The following is a 17,179-nucleotide window of genomic DNA, read 5'->3' as shown; positions in this document are numbered from 1 at the left end:
CTTGGACTGTAAGGAAATCCAACCAGTCCATTCTGAAGATCAGCCCTCGGATTTCTTTGGAAGGACTGATGCTGAAGCTGAAACTCCAGTACTTTGGCCACCTCATGCAAAGAGCTGACGCATTGGAAAAGACTCTGATGCTGGGAGGGATTGGGGGCAGGAGGGGAAAGGGACGACCGAGGATGAGATGGCTGGATGGCATCACTGACTCGATGGACGTGAGTCTGAGTGAACTCCGGGAGTTGGTGATGGACAGGGAGGCCTGGTATGCTGCAATTCACGGGGTCGCAGAGTCGGACACGACTGAGCGACTAAACTGAACTGAACTGAATTCCCCTCTACCACAACTGTCTCAACACTTATTTTTCCTTTACCTTAATGTCTTGTTCTGCTCAATACAGACTTTACCACTAATGATTTTTCCTGAGTGAAGGCTTCTGTCTTGGAAGGAACTTTGGTTGGTTAGTTTCTCGAGTTCTTAGGGCCCCGGTCATCTCAAAACTATGTTGACGTCCTGAGTGTCCCTGCACTTACCTACAAATTAGAGTCCATCCACATTATCTTCACTTTTTTTATTCTCACATCTTTTACCGTCCTCTTTCCATCTGGGATTATTTTCCTTGTGCTTAAAGAATATCCAGGCTTCCCTGGTGGCTCAGTGGTAAAGAATCTGCCTGCCAATGTAGCAGACATGGGTTCGATGCCTGGGTTGGGAAGATCCCCCAGAGAAGGAAATGGCAACCCACTCTAGTATTCTTGCTTGGGAAATCACATGGACAGAGGAGCCTTGAGGGCTACAGTTCGGAGGGTTGCAAAGAGTTGAACATGACTTACCAACTAACCACTACAACAAAGAACATCCATTAGAGGGGGTTTGCGAGTAGAAAATGCAGTTTTTATTAATACCTTAAAATATCTTTACTAATTTTTTTTTATTATTTAAGGATATTTCACTGGCTATTTTCTCCCACCACAATATACTGTCCCAACAAGTCTCCTGGCTTCCATTGTCGTTGTTTAGAAGTTATTTGCCAGTCTAACTCTCAGTCCTTTACAGGCAATGTGCCTTTTGATTCTTGGGTGGCTTTTAAGAGTAGTTTTTGTCTCCAAGTATGGTTTTGTCCCATTATCTTTTATACCTTCCTTTTGGGTGAAAGTATACCAATGTTGGACATTCTCACTATATTATCTATACCTTGTACCCTACTCTCCATATTTTCTTTTCATTTTTTGTGTTTCATTACAAATAGTTATTTCAGACCCAACTTCAGTTTATTAATTCTTGTATCAGTTTTTTTCTAACGTGCTAATACCCATCTTTACAGAATTCTTAACTGTACTTGATATATTTTTCACTAATATTTTTTAAACTTAGTTCTTTTTCAAATCATTGTTTGTAATGGTTCTTACTCAAGAGTATCCAGTCTCCTTCAGTGTCTACTTATCTTCAAATGCTTTCCGGATGCTATATTTGAAATTTATTTGTAGAAATAATATGAAGCTCAAAATGTCATTCTGTTCCTCTAAGAATTATTTTCACTTGCTTTTGCTAGGTATCTGGAGATACCAGCAATCCAAAAGCATCTGAATCCAAGTTCAAGGCCTAGAAACCCTGGATACAATCTATGAGAAAGCTGATTTATTTCTGGTTCATCCTTATTCCTGGGGTTCAGTCCTGCAGGGTCCAAGCTCATGGTGGAAAAGTGACTGGTCCTGAGATGCTGCCAAAAAGCACATTTTCTGTTGCCTCTTCAGAAATGGCAAATATCATTAGGGCAAAATTACCCTACATGACAGGCTTACCAACCTGGATTCCAGTTTTCTTTACTATCTCAGTCCTAGATAAGTTCCCCTTATCTTGTTAGGTCTTTGATGATTCTAAGAAATAAATTTATATAATAAGTACAGTGTTTTTCAGTTGACATCAGTAATGGATGGTCCAAATTGTCTGGCCTGCCATTACTCAAAGAAGTTACTCTGTCATTTTTTATCCCTCTTAACCTACTTTATTTTTTTCATAGTACTTGTTACTGACATTCATCTCACATCAATGTGAGTTTTAGGTAGATTTTAAAATGTAAAACAAAACAGAAAACAACCTATAAAAACTTAAGAAAGGTTGGAAGTGCTTTATGACATACACATCATAAAAACATTGAAAGGCAAATAGTAAACCAAAAAATACATAGGCCAACATGAAAAACAAAAGGTCAATATTCTTAAAAAAGTATGAGTTCTTATGTGTAAATAAGAACAACATTTTCTTATTTTATTTTCTAATCTGGTTTGCTCTCTCATTTTATTCAAGTCCTTTTTCATATTCCTGTCCTTGAAAAGTGTTCCTGATCATGAATCCTATTCTCATCTCTTTTCCCTAACCTGCTCCATTTTTCTGCATAGCATTTATTAATATTTGTTTTTAATACTGTTTTAATTATGTGTCCTGACACTGATGTAAATTCTGAGAAAAAAGAGACTTTATTTTTAGTTACTGTTGTATCCTCAGTGCATGCAATAGTATCTGCTCAATAAATATTTGCGGGATAAATAAATAAAAGTTTTGTAAAATAGAATGTCTTACTCTAATAATCATGGGAAAACATTTACAATACACAAAATAATAAAGGTTTGTATTTATGAAATGCCAAGCATTGTTCTAAATGCTTTAGATGCATTAACTCATTTAATCTCAAATAATTCTATGAGTTAGGTTATCATTATGTGTGCCTACATGCTCAACTGTGTCTGATTCTGTGTGACACCATAGACTGTAGCCCAGGCTCCTCTGTTCATGGGATTATCCTGGGAAGAATATTGGAGTGGGATGCCATTTTCCTTCTCCAGAGGATCTTTCCTGCTCAGGGATCGAACCTGTGTCTCCTGCAGCGGCAGATAGATTCTTTACCACTGAGTCACCTGGGCAGCCCAGGTTATCATGATATCCATCTTAGAGGTGAGCAAACTAGACACAGATAGATTATATAGTTTGCCTAAGGTCACATAGATAATAAGTATGTACTAATAAGGATTAACAATTAGGGCTAAATACTTTCTGCATCAATCAAACTCATCTGATCCTTTTCATACCTAAAAACTATTGAATACTAATGAAACCAATTAAATAAAACCATTACCACACTGACCGCCATTACTGAGTTCTTAGTATATAAATTCTACTAAAGACTGTGCTCAACATTTTATGTATAAATATCAAATTTAATCCTGACAGTAATTTTATGAAGCAGGTATTATCATCCTTCTTCCATAATAGTAGAAAACTGAGGCTGAAGGTTAAATTAGCTATCTAAAGTCTAGATCCACCAGGGGTTCAACTTTAACTTTTAATCTAACATTTATATTTTTAACTACCAGATTTAGAGACTTGTAGTAAAACATTACACTTTAAAAGGATAAACAAGTACATTCTCTTAAGGAAAAAAAAATAAACTGTTACATACATCCATTTCAGATATATATTCTTCTGGTTTGTCCATAAATACTGCAGACACTGGAACAGATGTATTTTTGGACATCATAAATTTTAAGGGAACTTCATGGAAGATTTGATTTCTCTCTCTCACTGTCATTTTCTTTTGGGGAAGTGGTGAATTAATATAAATTACTTTAACTGGTTTTGAACCTCAAAACAGAAAAAGAATGGGAGTGATTAGTTTGTAGTAGTCATAAAAAATAAAACAATATAGGATGTACAACAGAAGAATTACTAAACAAAGAGACACAGGATAGGAAAGTGGAAGCACATGTCCCATACCTGTACCTTGAACATGAAGAAATTTAGAGATCAAAGGGCAAGAAATTCTTACTGGCAAAAAAATATGTTCTGTTTCTAACAAGTTTTTAGAGGACTTTCTGTTATTATTAATATTATGCTTTTACTGTCATTATTACTCAGTTACTCTTGAGTTATACTTTCAAAAAGTGATAAAATGGTTACCAGAGAATATATCATATTTAACCCTAATTTGTAGTTTTATTTTTAGACATTGTCCTTCATTTACTAGAATTGTGCTATTACATATAAGAATATTAATTTCAGAAGATACAAAAATCTATTAAATATGAACAAAAACAGATGGGAAAAAATATTTTATACAGAATTCATGTGTAAACACTAATTTTACTGTCAAGAGAGAGACTATCTTATGTTTATAAGTATAGACTTACTTTAAATCTGAATTCCAATAATAGGTAAGTAAACAAGCCCTGAAAACTAATCCATTTGAGGCTAATAAAATACTACATTCCTTTCATTTCAGTGAAAGACAGAAAAACCTTTCCCATTTCGTATGTTCTGGCCACCCTAAACTATAATTTTTTTCTCTACTTCTCACAAACCTAGCATGCATACAGGTCCTAGAGATCTAATAACTCACTTATGAGAGTCAATTCTAGAGCAGCACTATATAATAAAAAGTTCTCCTGAACATAATTGTCAAATTTACATCCTCCTTAAATCAAAATTTAAGCTTTTTGTATTTGACAAATGACCACCTGTATTTAGAGAGCTTAAAGAGAACTGTTTGAACTCCTCTTTTGAGAACATTACTTGACATGGCAAATCACATACCTGCAACAGGTATTACTTGAATACACACTGGAATTTCCCACTGTTCCTTGTAGCTTGGTCCATGATTATTTAATAAGGTAAATAATGATTGACTAGTTAAAGCTATCTGAGGGTGGTATCTTGCAACAAGCTTCTCTGCATTTGGGTCTTCACTAATGTCCTGAAAAACAACATAAAACTTGTTATTTGATTATACTTTTGGAAACTTTGACTAACTAATGAGAAGAAGGGAGAAATTAAGAAAGGATACTTTAGAACAATCAGTTTACATGCACTTTATGAGGTAAAGAAGATTACTTCATAAAGTTTTAAGGAATCCCAAACCATCTTACTACTTACATAATGCATAGCTGCAGCTATTTGTTCTGGTGTTTCAGTGGATGGTATGGTATCTTTCGACAGCTGCAACTTTGCAGGCATTGAGGGAAATACTGTTTTTACATATTTTACACTTCCCTAAGTAAGAAAAAAATGAATGTTTTATAGAAAAATCTTGATGTATTTTTTCCTGAAGTATCTTTTCATTAAACTTAAAATTCTTCATTCTACTAAATGCAAACTATCAAATTTAGAGCCTTCTTAAGACAAGACTTTCATGTTTTTTACTTGACAATCACCATATGTATGTTTTTAAAAAAGGATCCAAGATAAGGATACCATGGAATTTTCTCTGTCACTTTAAATTCTAACCTCTCATTTTATTCAGTACAAGTCATAACCAGGAGTAAAAGAAGGTATCTTCTCCACACACATACTTCCAATATGATTGTGAGTAAAATCCTTTAAAGGGGCTTTTTGCTTGTATTCAGTAACATTAAAAAAAAATAGAAACTAAGAAAATCAAGAAATAAAGCTAGTAGAAATAATTTTTAAAACATCAAATACTTGTAGCCATAAAATAAAAGGGGACACATATGTGTTGCATATTTTAAAAATTACATCTTGCTACTGCTCAAAATTTAAGCATAAATACTGAAATATATTTAAATTATGTTTCTATGTGAAATATAAATGATATTTCAGACAAAAATATGTTTATTTTTATTTTCATATGACAAAACTTACCAATGCAAGAAGAGTTTTTTCTAACTTGAATCCCATCTCTATTCTGAATGGGAAGAATCCCATTAAGCTGGTGACTTCATGGAGAGTATAGAATTCTGGATACTTTTTCACTTGTTCAATACAAGCTTTTAAAATTTGCTAAACATTAAAAATTAAGAGAATTCATTTTTACTGTACTTCTCTAACAATGCAACAAAGATAACTTAATTACATATGACTATATAATTATTTATTTCAAGTATGAGCCTCATTCATTAACTGAACTTCTAATAACTCAGCCATACTGTATATTCTTCATTTGATTCAAACTCTTATTTTTCATAACAATTCTTTTTAGCTTAATTTCTTTAAAAAATGATGTTTAATAATCCTAAAAGTAGCAACTGTATTAGAATTCTCCAGGCCAGAATACTGGAGTGGGTAGCTTCTCCCTTCTCCAGGGGATCTTCCCACCCCAGAGATCGAACCCACATCTCTTGCACTGCAGGCAGATTCTTTACCAGCTGAGCCACAAGGGAAGCCAAAGAATACTGGAGTGGGTAGCCTATCCCTTCTTCAGTGGATCTTCCCAACCCAGGAATTGAACTGGGGTCTCCTGCATTGTAGGTGTATTCTTTAACAACTGAGCTATCAAGGAAGCCCTAGAATTTAAAGTTAGAGAAGACATATTTTCTATGCTATTTAAGAAACTGTCAAAGAAATAGAGACATGTGAAAATTTTAACATACTTTGTGGCAATAAAATCAGCTACATGAATGATTAGAAATAAGTTTAATACCCTAAAAAGATTTCCAAGCACAATGAATTAATGAAGTAGTTATCTTACAGGTTATTCTAATCGTCTGAAAACTAAATGAGAAAGGTTATAACTAATTTTTATTTTCTTCTCTCCAAAATGTTCTCAAAATATTAATGACTTACAAGGAAATGTAATGAGGAAGGAAAAGTCACTGTTTCACCCAAACAGAATATATGCCACTTGTGATGACACGTAAATAACTCAAAGAAGCACAGCAATTTTGGAGGGGGTAGGGGAGTAAATAATGTAAAACCATACACACTACATTATCTTCTAAGATACAATTGTCTCTCGGTATCTCTGGAATCTCCCATGGACACCAAAATCTGAGGATGCTCAAATGGCTCACATAAAATGGTATATAGTACCATCAGCCATCCATATCGACTGACACAGAACTGGCAGATATGGAGGACCAAATGGATGTTTTTTCTTCATCTCTCAATAAACTTTAATCTGAACCTTTTAGAATATAGTTTATATCACAAAAGCTTTTAGCAATAAGTACACTTTTATATTTTATATCCCCTTTCCCTTCAGACATTTATAAAATGTGTCATTACAAATCAGTATCCTTACTCTAATACCTTTTCAAACATAGTTTCGTATATTCTCCTCTTCTTTAATCCTCTCTCCCTGCTATCTTTCACAATTTCCCCCTCAATTCTATGCTTTTTAATAATGACTCTGATATTTAATTCAGGATATTATTTGCAACTGGGCTTCACCAGTGGCTCAGATGGTAAAGAATATGCCTACAATGCAGGAGACCTGGGTTTGAGCCCTGGGTTGGGAAGATCTCCTGCAGAAGGGAATGGCTACCCACTCCAGTATTCCCACCTGGAGAATTCCAGGGACAGAGGAGCCGGACAGGCTCCAGTCCATGGGGTAGCAAGAGTTGGACGTGACTGAGCAATTAACACACACACACATTACTTGCAGTTAAGGCATATGTAGGATAACATGGAGAATCTGTTTATTTTTAATAACCCTAGTCAAGGGACTTTCCTGGTGGTCCAGTGGCTGAGAATATGTGCTCCCAAAGCAGGGGGTCTGCGTTTAATCTCTGGTCAGGGAACTAGATCCTACATGCCGCAACTAAGACAGGTGCAGCCAAATAAATATTAACAACAAAAACCTAGTTAACTGCAAACTCAGATCTGCATAATATCTTTGCTCCTCATTTATAATATTAGTCAACTTTCACCTCTAACATTCCTGTCCTATGGTAGTCATTACAAAAATTTGAACATGCAAAAGAAAGCAATATATAAGAACTATGTGACATACAGACTGTCCTGATTAGATATTTATCTGAACATCTTTCTTGGTAAAACTCTGTTGAGTGTCACAGTGCTCTTTAAGTAAGTTTACTCAGTAATCAGGGCAAGAGAAAAATTCAGTGTAAATCTATGACAGTTTTATACCTATTCTCAGGGGCTGGAATCAAGATTGCCGAGAGAAATATAAATAACCTCAGATATGCAGATGACACCATGATTATGGCAGAAAGTGAAGAAGAAGAACTAAAGAGCCTCTTGATGAAAGTGAAAGAGGAGACTGAAAAAGTTGGCTTAAAGCTCAACATTCAGAAAACGAAGATCATGGCATCCGGTCCCATCACTTCATGGGAAATAGATGGGGAAACAGTGGAAACAGTGGCTGACTTTATTTTTCTGGGCTCCAAAAATCACTGCAGATGGTGACTGCAGCCATGAAATTAAAAGGAAGGAAAGTTACCCTTTGGAAGGAAAGTTATGACCAACCTAGACAGCATATTAAAAAGCAAAGACATTACTTTCTCAACAAAGGTCCCTCTAGTCAAGTCTATGGTTTTCCAGTGGTCGTGTATGGATGTGAGAGTTGGACTATAAAGACAGCTGAGCACTGAAGAATTGATGCTTTTGAACTGTGGTGTTGGAGAAGACTCTTGAGAATCACTTCAACTACAAGGAGATCCAACCAGTCCATCCTGAAGGAGATCAGTCCTGGGTATTCATTGGAAGGACTGATGCTGAAGCTGAAACTCCAATACTTTGGCCACCTGATGTGAAGAGCTGACTCATTTGAAAAGACCCTGATGCTGGAAAAGATTGACAGCAGGAGGAGAAGGGGATGACAGAGGATGAGATGGTTGGATGGCATCACCAACTCAATGGACATGGGTTTGGGTGGACTCCAAGAGTTGGTGATGGACAGAGGGCCTGGTGTGATGAGGTCAATGGGGTCGCAAAGAGTCAGACAGGGCTGAGCGACTGAAGTGAACAGGTATATTATACAGTATTATCTATTTCTGCTTTATTAACTATGCCAAAGCCTTTGACTGTGTGGATCACAATAAACTGTGGAAAATTCTGAAAGAGATGGGAATACCAGACCACCTAACCTGCCTCTTGAGAAATCTGTATGCAGGTCAGGAAGCAACAGTTAGAACTGGACATGGAACAACAGACTGGTTCCAAATAGGAAAAGGAGTACATCAAGGCTGTATATTGTCACCCTGCTTATTTAACTTCTGTGCAGAGTACATCATGAGAAACGCTGGGCTGGAAGAAACACAAGTTGGAATCAAGACTGCCGGGAGAAATATCAATAACCTCAGATATGCAGATAACACCACCCTTACGACAGAAAGTGAAGAGGAGCTAAAAAGCCTCTTGATGAAAGTGAAAGAGGAGAGTGAAAAAGTTGGCTTAAAGCTCACCATTCAGAAAACGAAGATCATGGCATCTGGTCCCATCACTTCATGGGAAATAGATGGGGAAACAGTGGAAACAGTGTCAGACTTTATTTTTGGGGGCTCCGAAATGGCTGCAGATGGTGACTGCAGCCATGAAATTAAAGGACGCTTACTCCTTGGAAGAAAAGTTATGACCAACAGAGATAGTATATTCAAAAGCAGAGACATTACTTTGCCAACAAAGGTCCATCTAGTCAAGGATATGGTTTTTCCAGTGGTCATGTATGGATGTGAGAGTTGGACTGTGAAGAAGCCTGAGGGCCGAAGAACTGATGCTTTTGAACTGTGGTGTTGGAGAAGACTCTTGAGAGTCCCTTGGACTGCAAGGAGATCCAACCAGTCCATTCTGAAGGAGATCAACCCTGGGATTTCTTTGGAAGGAATGATGCTAAAGCTGAAGCTCCAGTACTTTGGCCACCTCATGTGAAGAGTTGACTCATTGGAAAAGACTATGATGCTGGGAGGGACTGGGGGCAAGAGGAGAAGGAGATGACAGAGGATGAGATGGCTGGATGGCATCACTGACTCGATGGACGCGAGTCTGAGTGAACTCCGGGAGATGGTGATGGACAGGAAGGCTTGGCGTGCTGCGATTCATGGCGTCGCAGAATCGGACACGACTGAGCAACTGAACTGAACTGAACTGAAAGGTATTTCACAGCTGGTAGGTATAAAGTAACTAAAAGATCTTATTTAAAATATTTAACATTTTTAATTAATATGGACGCGACTGAGCGACTTCACTTTCACGCACTGGAGAAAGAAATGGCAAGCCACTCCAGTGTTCTTGCCTGGAGAATCCCAGGGACGGGGGAGCCTCATGGGCTGCTGTCTATGGGGTTGCACAGGCAGACACAACTGAAGCGACTTAGCAGCAGCAGCAGCAGTTACTTACATTGGAAAAACAACTAAGAGTGAACAAATGAGGTTAAGAGATTCAGGCTGATCCCCATCACCCACCCACGAATATTATTTAACATTCATAGTATCTTGAAAATTAAAAACACCAAAAACACATACATGTACACATGATTATGAAGAAAGATGAAAATGACTATGCATTTTCATCACATGTATGAAATACATTTTCATACATGTTTCAAGCTTAACATTTAACAGACACTACTTCTGGCAATATACTAAAGTAGTATCTTGAACAGCACTCTTATCCAAATAACTCAGATAGGTTACCTAGCAATGTTATCCAAGTAACATTGCTAGGTTACAACTAGCTACTTTCATGCACTGCTGGGCTTGGTAAAAGTGAGAAGAATCTCCAAGAACCATAACTAAATAAACTCCAAATACCTAGAATGAGGAAAAACAGGAGCAGTAAGCAGTAAGAAACACATGAAGTGGCTTGAGAGCAAATGTCTCAACTAGTTCTAAGATTATGTTGGGAGCTGAACATCAGAGTGCTACATTTACTGCTTGAGAAGCAGAGATCTTAATAGATATTTGTATACCCACATTCACAGCAGCATTATTCAAAACAGAAGCAAATGAAGTGTCCATCAATGGGTGAACGGATAAACAAAATGTCCATATACATACAATGGAATATTCAGCCTTAGAAAGGAAGTTCTGCCACACACTACAGCTGGATGAATATTGAGGACATTATGGTAAGTAAAGTAAGTCAATCACAAAAAGACAAATACTATATGATTCCACTTATATGGGGGTATTTACAGCAGACAAATTTAGAGACAGAAAGTAAATGGTGTGTGATACAATAAGAACTAGTTTGCGTTTGTTCCTTATTCCTGACATAGATCTCCTAAAGCTCTTGGAATCTCCTAAGTGATAACAATGTCTTCTTTATGCTAATGAGATGACAAAAGGCCCATAGGCAGCTGGTCACAAGTAGCCAATGATATGATCAAGCATATCACTAAGTAATTTCCATAGAAGCCCCCTCAACAATCTCAAGAACGGAATCCAGAGATCTTCTGGGTTAAAGACATGGAGGTCTGGGAGGGTAGTGTGCTTGGAAAGGGCATGGAAGCTCCGTGCCTCTTCCCTCACAACTTGCGCTATGCACCTTTCTCTTTCATTTGGCTGTTCCTCAGTTGTATTCTTTATATTAAACTGGAAATAGCGGGTAAAATACTTTCCTGTGTTCTCTAAGCCATTCTACCCAATTATGGAACTCAAGGCAGGGGTGAGTCATGGAAACTCTGGGCTCAGTGTCTCAAGAGTTGGAAAATCGATTGGTATGAGGGAAAAATCCCACATAAATGGTTTCAAAAGTGTTGTGAATAGAAACAGTTCAGAGACAGGGATAGTCTCAGTTTTATAGGATGAAAAGAGTTCTGGAGATTGGCCATACAAAAATATGAATGTAGTTGATACTATAGAACTGCACATTTAAAAAATGATTAAGCCAGTAAATTTAATGTTATATGTATTTTACCATAATTAAAATGAATTTTTTGAAAAGTTAAGGAAATTCTGACACAAGCTACAACATGGCTGAATTCTGAAGACATTATGCTAAGTAAAATAAACCAATCACCAAAGGACAAACACTGTAACGACTCCACTTATATAAGGAATCTAGTGAAGTTAAAATCATAGAAATAAAAAGTAGAATGGTGGTTGTAAGGGACTGGGTGGAGGGCAAATGATGAGTTATTTAATGAATATAGTTTCAGTTTGAGAAGACGGAACAGTCTGGGAATGAATAATGAAAATCTATTCACAACAGTGCTCAAGTATTTAATGCTACTGAACGATCCTTAAAAATGCTTAAAATGGTAAATTTTGTTATATATTTTACCACACCAAAAAAAGAGAAATATAATACAGACTGAAACCTAGTAAGTTTGGGAATCCCAAAAAAAGACTTGAGAAAATGAAAAAGAAGCAATTAATTAAAAATGGCTGAGGGAGGTGGGAGGGGGGTTCAGGATGGGGAACACGTGTACACCCATGGTGGATTCATGTTGATGTATGGCAAAACCAATACAACACTGTAAGGTAAAAAAGACGAAAAGAAAATGGCTGAGAATTTTAAAGAATTGATTATGAATTTAAATATACAGATAAAGAGACACAATGAACCAAGTAGGATTTTCTTTTTATAAAGTACATTGTAATGACACTGTAATATATCAAAAATAAAGAGCAATCAGAAAGAAAAGACAGATTCCCTAAAAGAAACTGACAATTAAACATTTTTCAATAATACATGAGCCAGAAACAGGAGAATTATATCATCAAACACTGAGAAATAAAACAAACTGTCAGCTTAGAACCATGTATGGACTAAAGCTATCTTATTAAAATGAGAACAAAGTAAAAACATTTCCAGGTAAACAAAAAAGATCATTCACTACCAGGAGATTTTCACTAAAGCAACATCTAGAACATAAAGCATTTTAGGAATAATGAAGAGGATCTCAGAATGTATATTTGAAAAGCAAGAGATGGAAAGGCAAAAAAAGGTCCTAATTTGTAGCTAAATGAAGATAAATATTGCCCATATAAAATAATAACGCAGGTTGGTTTAAGAAAGAGACAGGATTATCATATGACCCTACAATCACATTCCTGGGCATATATCCAGAGAATACACTGTTTCAAAGGGATAGGGGACAGCTAGGTAGTTTGGTGTGGTCATGTACACACTGATATATTTAAAATGGATAACCAACAGAACATGCACATGGAACTCTGCTCAATGTTACATGGCAGCCTGGATGAGAGAGGAGTTTGGGGGAGAATGGATACATGTACATGTATGGCCAAGTCCCTTCGCTGTTCACCTGAGACTATCACAACATTGTTAATCGGCTATAAACCAATACAAAATAAAAAGCTTTAAAAACTTTTATTTATTTGGATGTGCTGGGTCTTAGTTGTGGCATGGGGGATATAGTTCCCTCATTAGGGATTGAACCCAGGCTCCCTGAATTGGGAGCATGGAGTCTTAGCCAGTGGACCACCAGGTAAGTCCATTTTTCTCTTTAAAATATACTTTTTCTAGCTCCATAAACTGAAATGTTCTCAGAAACACTGATCAACCTAGGTGCAGTGAGCATCCCCAGTGCCCAGACTGCAGTCTTGAAATACCACTAGAAACTAAGGCTCTAGGAGATTCTTGATTCCAGGGCTCAGTTAGGTATTGTACAGAACAAGCTTCAAAGACTACTAGAATGACTCGAAGCCAGTATGAAGAACCCATCACTGTTCAAAGCTGGTATTATCTGAATTTCAAAAAGGATAATTGTAGTGGACTAAAACCCATCAAATATACTTATCTTCATGATTCAATAATATTTAAAAAAAAAAACAGTGATCACCATTGTAAAGTAAGAAGGGGCCAATTATGTTTTTGAAAACTGATAAAGAATCTAGCATTTTTTCTGCTACATGAAAAGGGAAGCCAAACAGTAGATGAGGAAAAATATCTTTATAAAATTATTCCAACTAATGAATAAAAATAAATGATGCAAACAGAATCTTATAATTTTGCAGACCAAGTGAATCAATGAATCCAAGCATTAAACATCAATAGCTCCTAACATCTCAAAATCAGACATGTGTCACCTGATTAAAGAATACACCACCATCTATATGTTCAATCCCTTTGGCAAGACTATGATTCTGATCAAGTTTTGGATCCAGTTGACAATTTCTAAGAACTATAGAGCAAAGAGGAACATGTTGAGGATTATTATGAATATGTAATTATCAAAATCTAGACTGTAGGAGAGTCTATAGGTCAAATGATCCAGGTTCTTGATAAGATAGTTAAAGGGAAAAAAAAATATGGGGGGTAACTTGTAGATTAAAAGAAACTGTTTTATCAGGTAAAGGAAAAAATTTCCAATGTATACAGTAGTTTCCTTTATCCAGGGGGGATATACTCTAAGATCCTCAGTGGATGTCCGAAATCATGGGTAAAACCAAATATCATTTCCTGTCCATACATATCTATGATAAATTTAAAAATTAGGCACAGTAAGAGACTAAAAACAGTAAAAAGAATTATAGCGATATTGTAATAAGTTATGGGCATGTGGCCTCTGCCTTCAAAATATCTTACAAAATCAAGGTCTCGTCAGTCTTAACTGCAGCTGTAACTTTGGCAGTTTGAGGTGGGGCAACAAAACACAAATTTCTTTCTCCTTCGTTATAATTTCACGGATAGAAGATTCGTTTCTGATGTAAATTTTAGCACCTGCAGCATATGATTTTTGTTCTCTCCTTACTAAGTTCAGAACTTTCACCTTTTTACTTAAAGGAAATGCTCTATGGCTTCTTTATGACATACCCAAATTGCCAGCGTCACTACACTGGCACTACTGGGCTATTATCAAGCAAAGTAAGGGTGACTTGAACACAAGCATTGTGTTACCTCAACGGTCATCTGATAATCGAGGTGGTTACTAAGAGACTCATGGGTGGGAGATGCTAGACAAAAGGACGATTCGCATTCCAGGTGGGCTGAAGCAGGATGCTGAGAGTTCATCATGCTACTCAAAATGATATGTGATGAATTATTTCTGCAATTTTCCATTCATGGATAGCTGAAACTGAGGAAAGTGAAACTGCACTGAAGGAGGGACTACTATCAGTTCAGTTGCTCAGTCGTGTCCAACTCTTTGCAACTCCATGAATCGCAGCACGCCAGGCCTCCCTGTCCATCATCAACTCCCGGAGTTCACTCAGACTCATGTCCATCGAGTCAGTGATGCCATCCAGCCATCTCATCCTCGGTCATCCCCTTCTCCTCCTGCCCCCAATCCTTCCCAGCATCAGAGTCTTTTCCAAAGAGTCAACTCTTTGCATGAGGTGGCCAAAGTACTGGAGTTTCAGCTTTAGCATCATTCCTTCCAAAGAAATCCCGGGCTGATCTCCTTCAGAATGGACTGGGTGGATCTCCTTGCAGTCCAAGGGACTGTCAAGAGTCTTCTCCAACACCACAGTTCAAAAGCACCAATACTTCGGCGCTCAGCTTTCTTCACATACAAGCCATAAAACTTTTGTATTTAGAATATTCAAAAAACTCCCACAAATTAGTAACAAAAAGGGAAAATACTATAAAGGGAAAAACCTGAACAATCAATTCACAAGAAATGACCAAAAGACACATGAAAAGATATACAGTCTTTTGTACAGAGCACCCTATCCTCTAGCTTGATTAAAACTAACATGACTAAGTATCAATTTGTTGAAAATATGGAGTAAAAACTTCTCAAAATCTGATGGGTAGAATGTAAAGTGGCATAACCAGTTTGGAAAACAGTCTAACATTATCTACTGAAGTTGAAGATGTGCCTATTCTATACCCACAATTGCATTCCTAATCATATATCCAGTAGAAATGTGTGCACATGTGCACGAAGAGACATGTATGACAATTTTCACAGGGGCACTGCCTTGAATAGCTCAAATCTAGAAACAGTCCCAATTTTTAAAAATTTATTTATTTTTTAATTGAAGGATAATTGCTTTACAGAATTTTGCTGTTTTCTGGAAAACCTCAACATGAATCAGCCATAGGTATGCATATATCCCCTGCCTTTTGAGCCTCCCTCCTATCTCCCTCCCCATCCCTCTGATACAGAGCCCCTGTTTGAGTTTCCTGAGCCATACAGCAAATTCCTACTGGCTATCTATTTTATATATGGTAATGTAAGTTTCCATGTTACTTACTCTTCCCACACATCTCACCCTCTCCTCCCCTCTCCCCAAGTCTGTAACTCTATTCTCTGTACAAACAGCCCAAATTTTGATCAACAGAATAAACTATTTATGTGCATTCGTAAGTATACAGAAATGAAAATAAATGAAATACAACTACACACATACATATACATAAACTCACTAACATACTATTGAGTAAAGCAAGAATTCTGTTCATAGTACAAAAGAGGGGACTCTCCAGGTGGTCCACTGGTTAAGAAAACACCTTGCAATGCAGGGTCTGTGAGTTTGATCCCTAGTCAGAGAACTAAGATCCCACAGGCCATGGAGAAACCAAGCTTACACGCCACACTCTGGAGCCTATGTGCCACAACTAGAGAGTCTGTGCCCTGCCATGAAAGATCCCACATGACACAACAGAGATCCCATGTGCCACAACTAAGACTCAACGCAGCCAGATAAATAAATACATAAATATTTAAAAATAATAATAATTCACATAAAATTTAAAAACAGACAAAAGAAAGCCTGAACGACCAAAAAAATTTTTTTAAGGCGTGGAAATTATCACACCAGTCACTTGGCACAGTGATTATTTCTTCAACAAGGGAAAACATTATTTAGGAGGGATACACAGAGGGCTTCCAGGTTAATGGTAATATTTTATTTCTTGACTTGGAAGAGTCACAAAGGTGTTCAATATATAATTATTTGTTGGAAAGCTATATATATTTGTCCTAAACACTTTTCCATAGGTACATTTCATAGCATAAAATTAAAATTTGAAAACAATAAAAAATTAGTTAAATATCAGTGAGTCTTTGGGGTGAGATACAAAACGTAACAAGACAATGTGCTGCCAAGTCAATCTGGATAAAAAGACTTAAAGCTGATTGCTAGCTCTCAAATAATGTACTTTGTTAATAAACATGTTTATTTTATAAAAGTGGTAAAAAAAACCCTTAAAATCTACATCTTAACCATTTTTAAGTGTAGAGTTCAATACTATTAAGTGTATCAAATTGATTTGTACAGAGACTAGTTTTAAAGGCTTAAAAGTAACTCAGAATGGGGTTGATATTTCTAGATGGATACTACAACTCTAAATTTTTACTATGTCCACAAATGATGGGAGGTTGCAAGGCAGAGTGATTTACATGCTTTTTTTTTTTGCTAATATATCTGAATAATTTAAATATAATAATAAAATTATCTGATGAAATTTATCATCTGGTGGCTGTTTACCATGAGGATAGTGAACACAAATTTATGACTCAGTTCTAAAGGATCATTCAGATTTTTAAGGACTAAGATAACTCCTTAAACCCCA

The 17,179-nt window shown here is 36.6% G+C and overlaps 1 protein-coding gene across 1 annotated transcript in view; it reads right to left on the bottom strand.

Moving 5' to 3' along the window:
• The window catches only part of ICE2 (interactor of little elongation complex ELL subunit 2), a 63,331-nt gene that overhangs the window by 35,974 nt on the left and 10,178 nt on the right, over positions 1 to 17,179 (bottom strand). The window contains exons 5-8 of the mRNA XM_052647108.1: positions 5,654 to 5,791; positions 4,928 to 5,044; positions 4,589 to 4,748; positions 3,459 to 3,640 (exon numbers count right to left, since the gene is read on the bottom strand). Of these exons, the coding sequence (XP_052503068.1) occupies positions 3,459 to 3,640; positions 4,589 to 4,748; positions 4,928 to 5,044; positions 5,654 to 5,791 (597 nt within the window). The remainder of the gene's footprint in view (positions 1 to 3,458; positions 3,641 to 4,588; positions 4,749 to 4,927; positions 5,045 to 5,653; positions 5,792 to 17,179) is intronic.

Source organism: Budorcas taxicolor, chromosome 10 (assembly GCF_023091745.1).
Source record: "Budorcas taxicolor isolate Tak-1 chromosome 10, Takin1.1, whole genome shotgun sequence".
Classification (NCBI taxonomy): domain Eukaryota; kingdom Metazoa; phylum Chordata; class Mammalia; order Artiodactyla; family Bovidae; genus Budorcas; species Budorcas taxicolor.
Note: the sequence above shows the minus strand (reverse complement) of the source record. Positions and strands in the feature narration are given on the sequence as shown.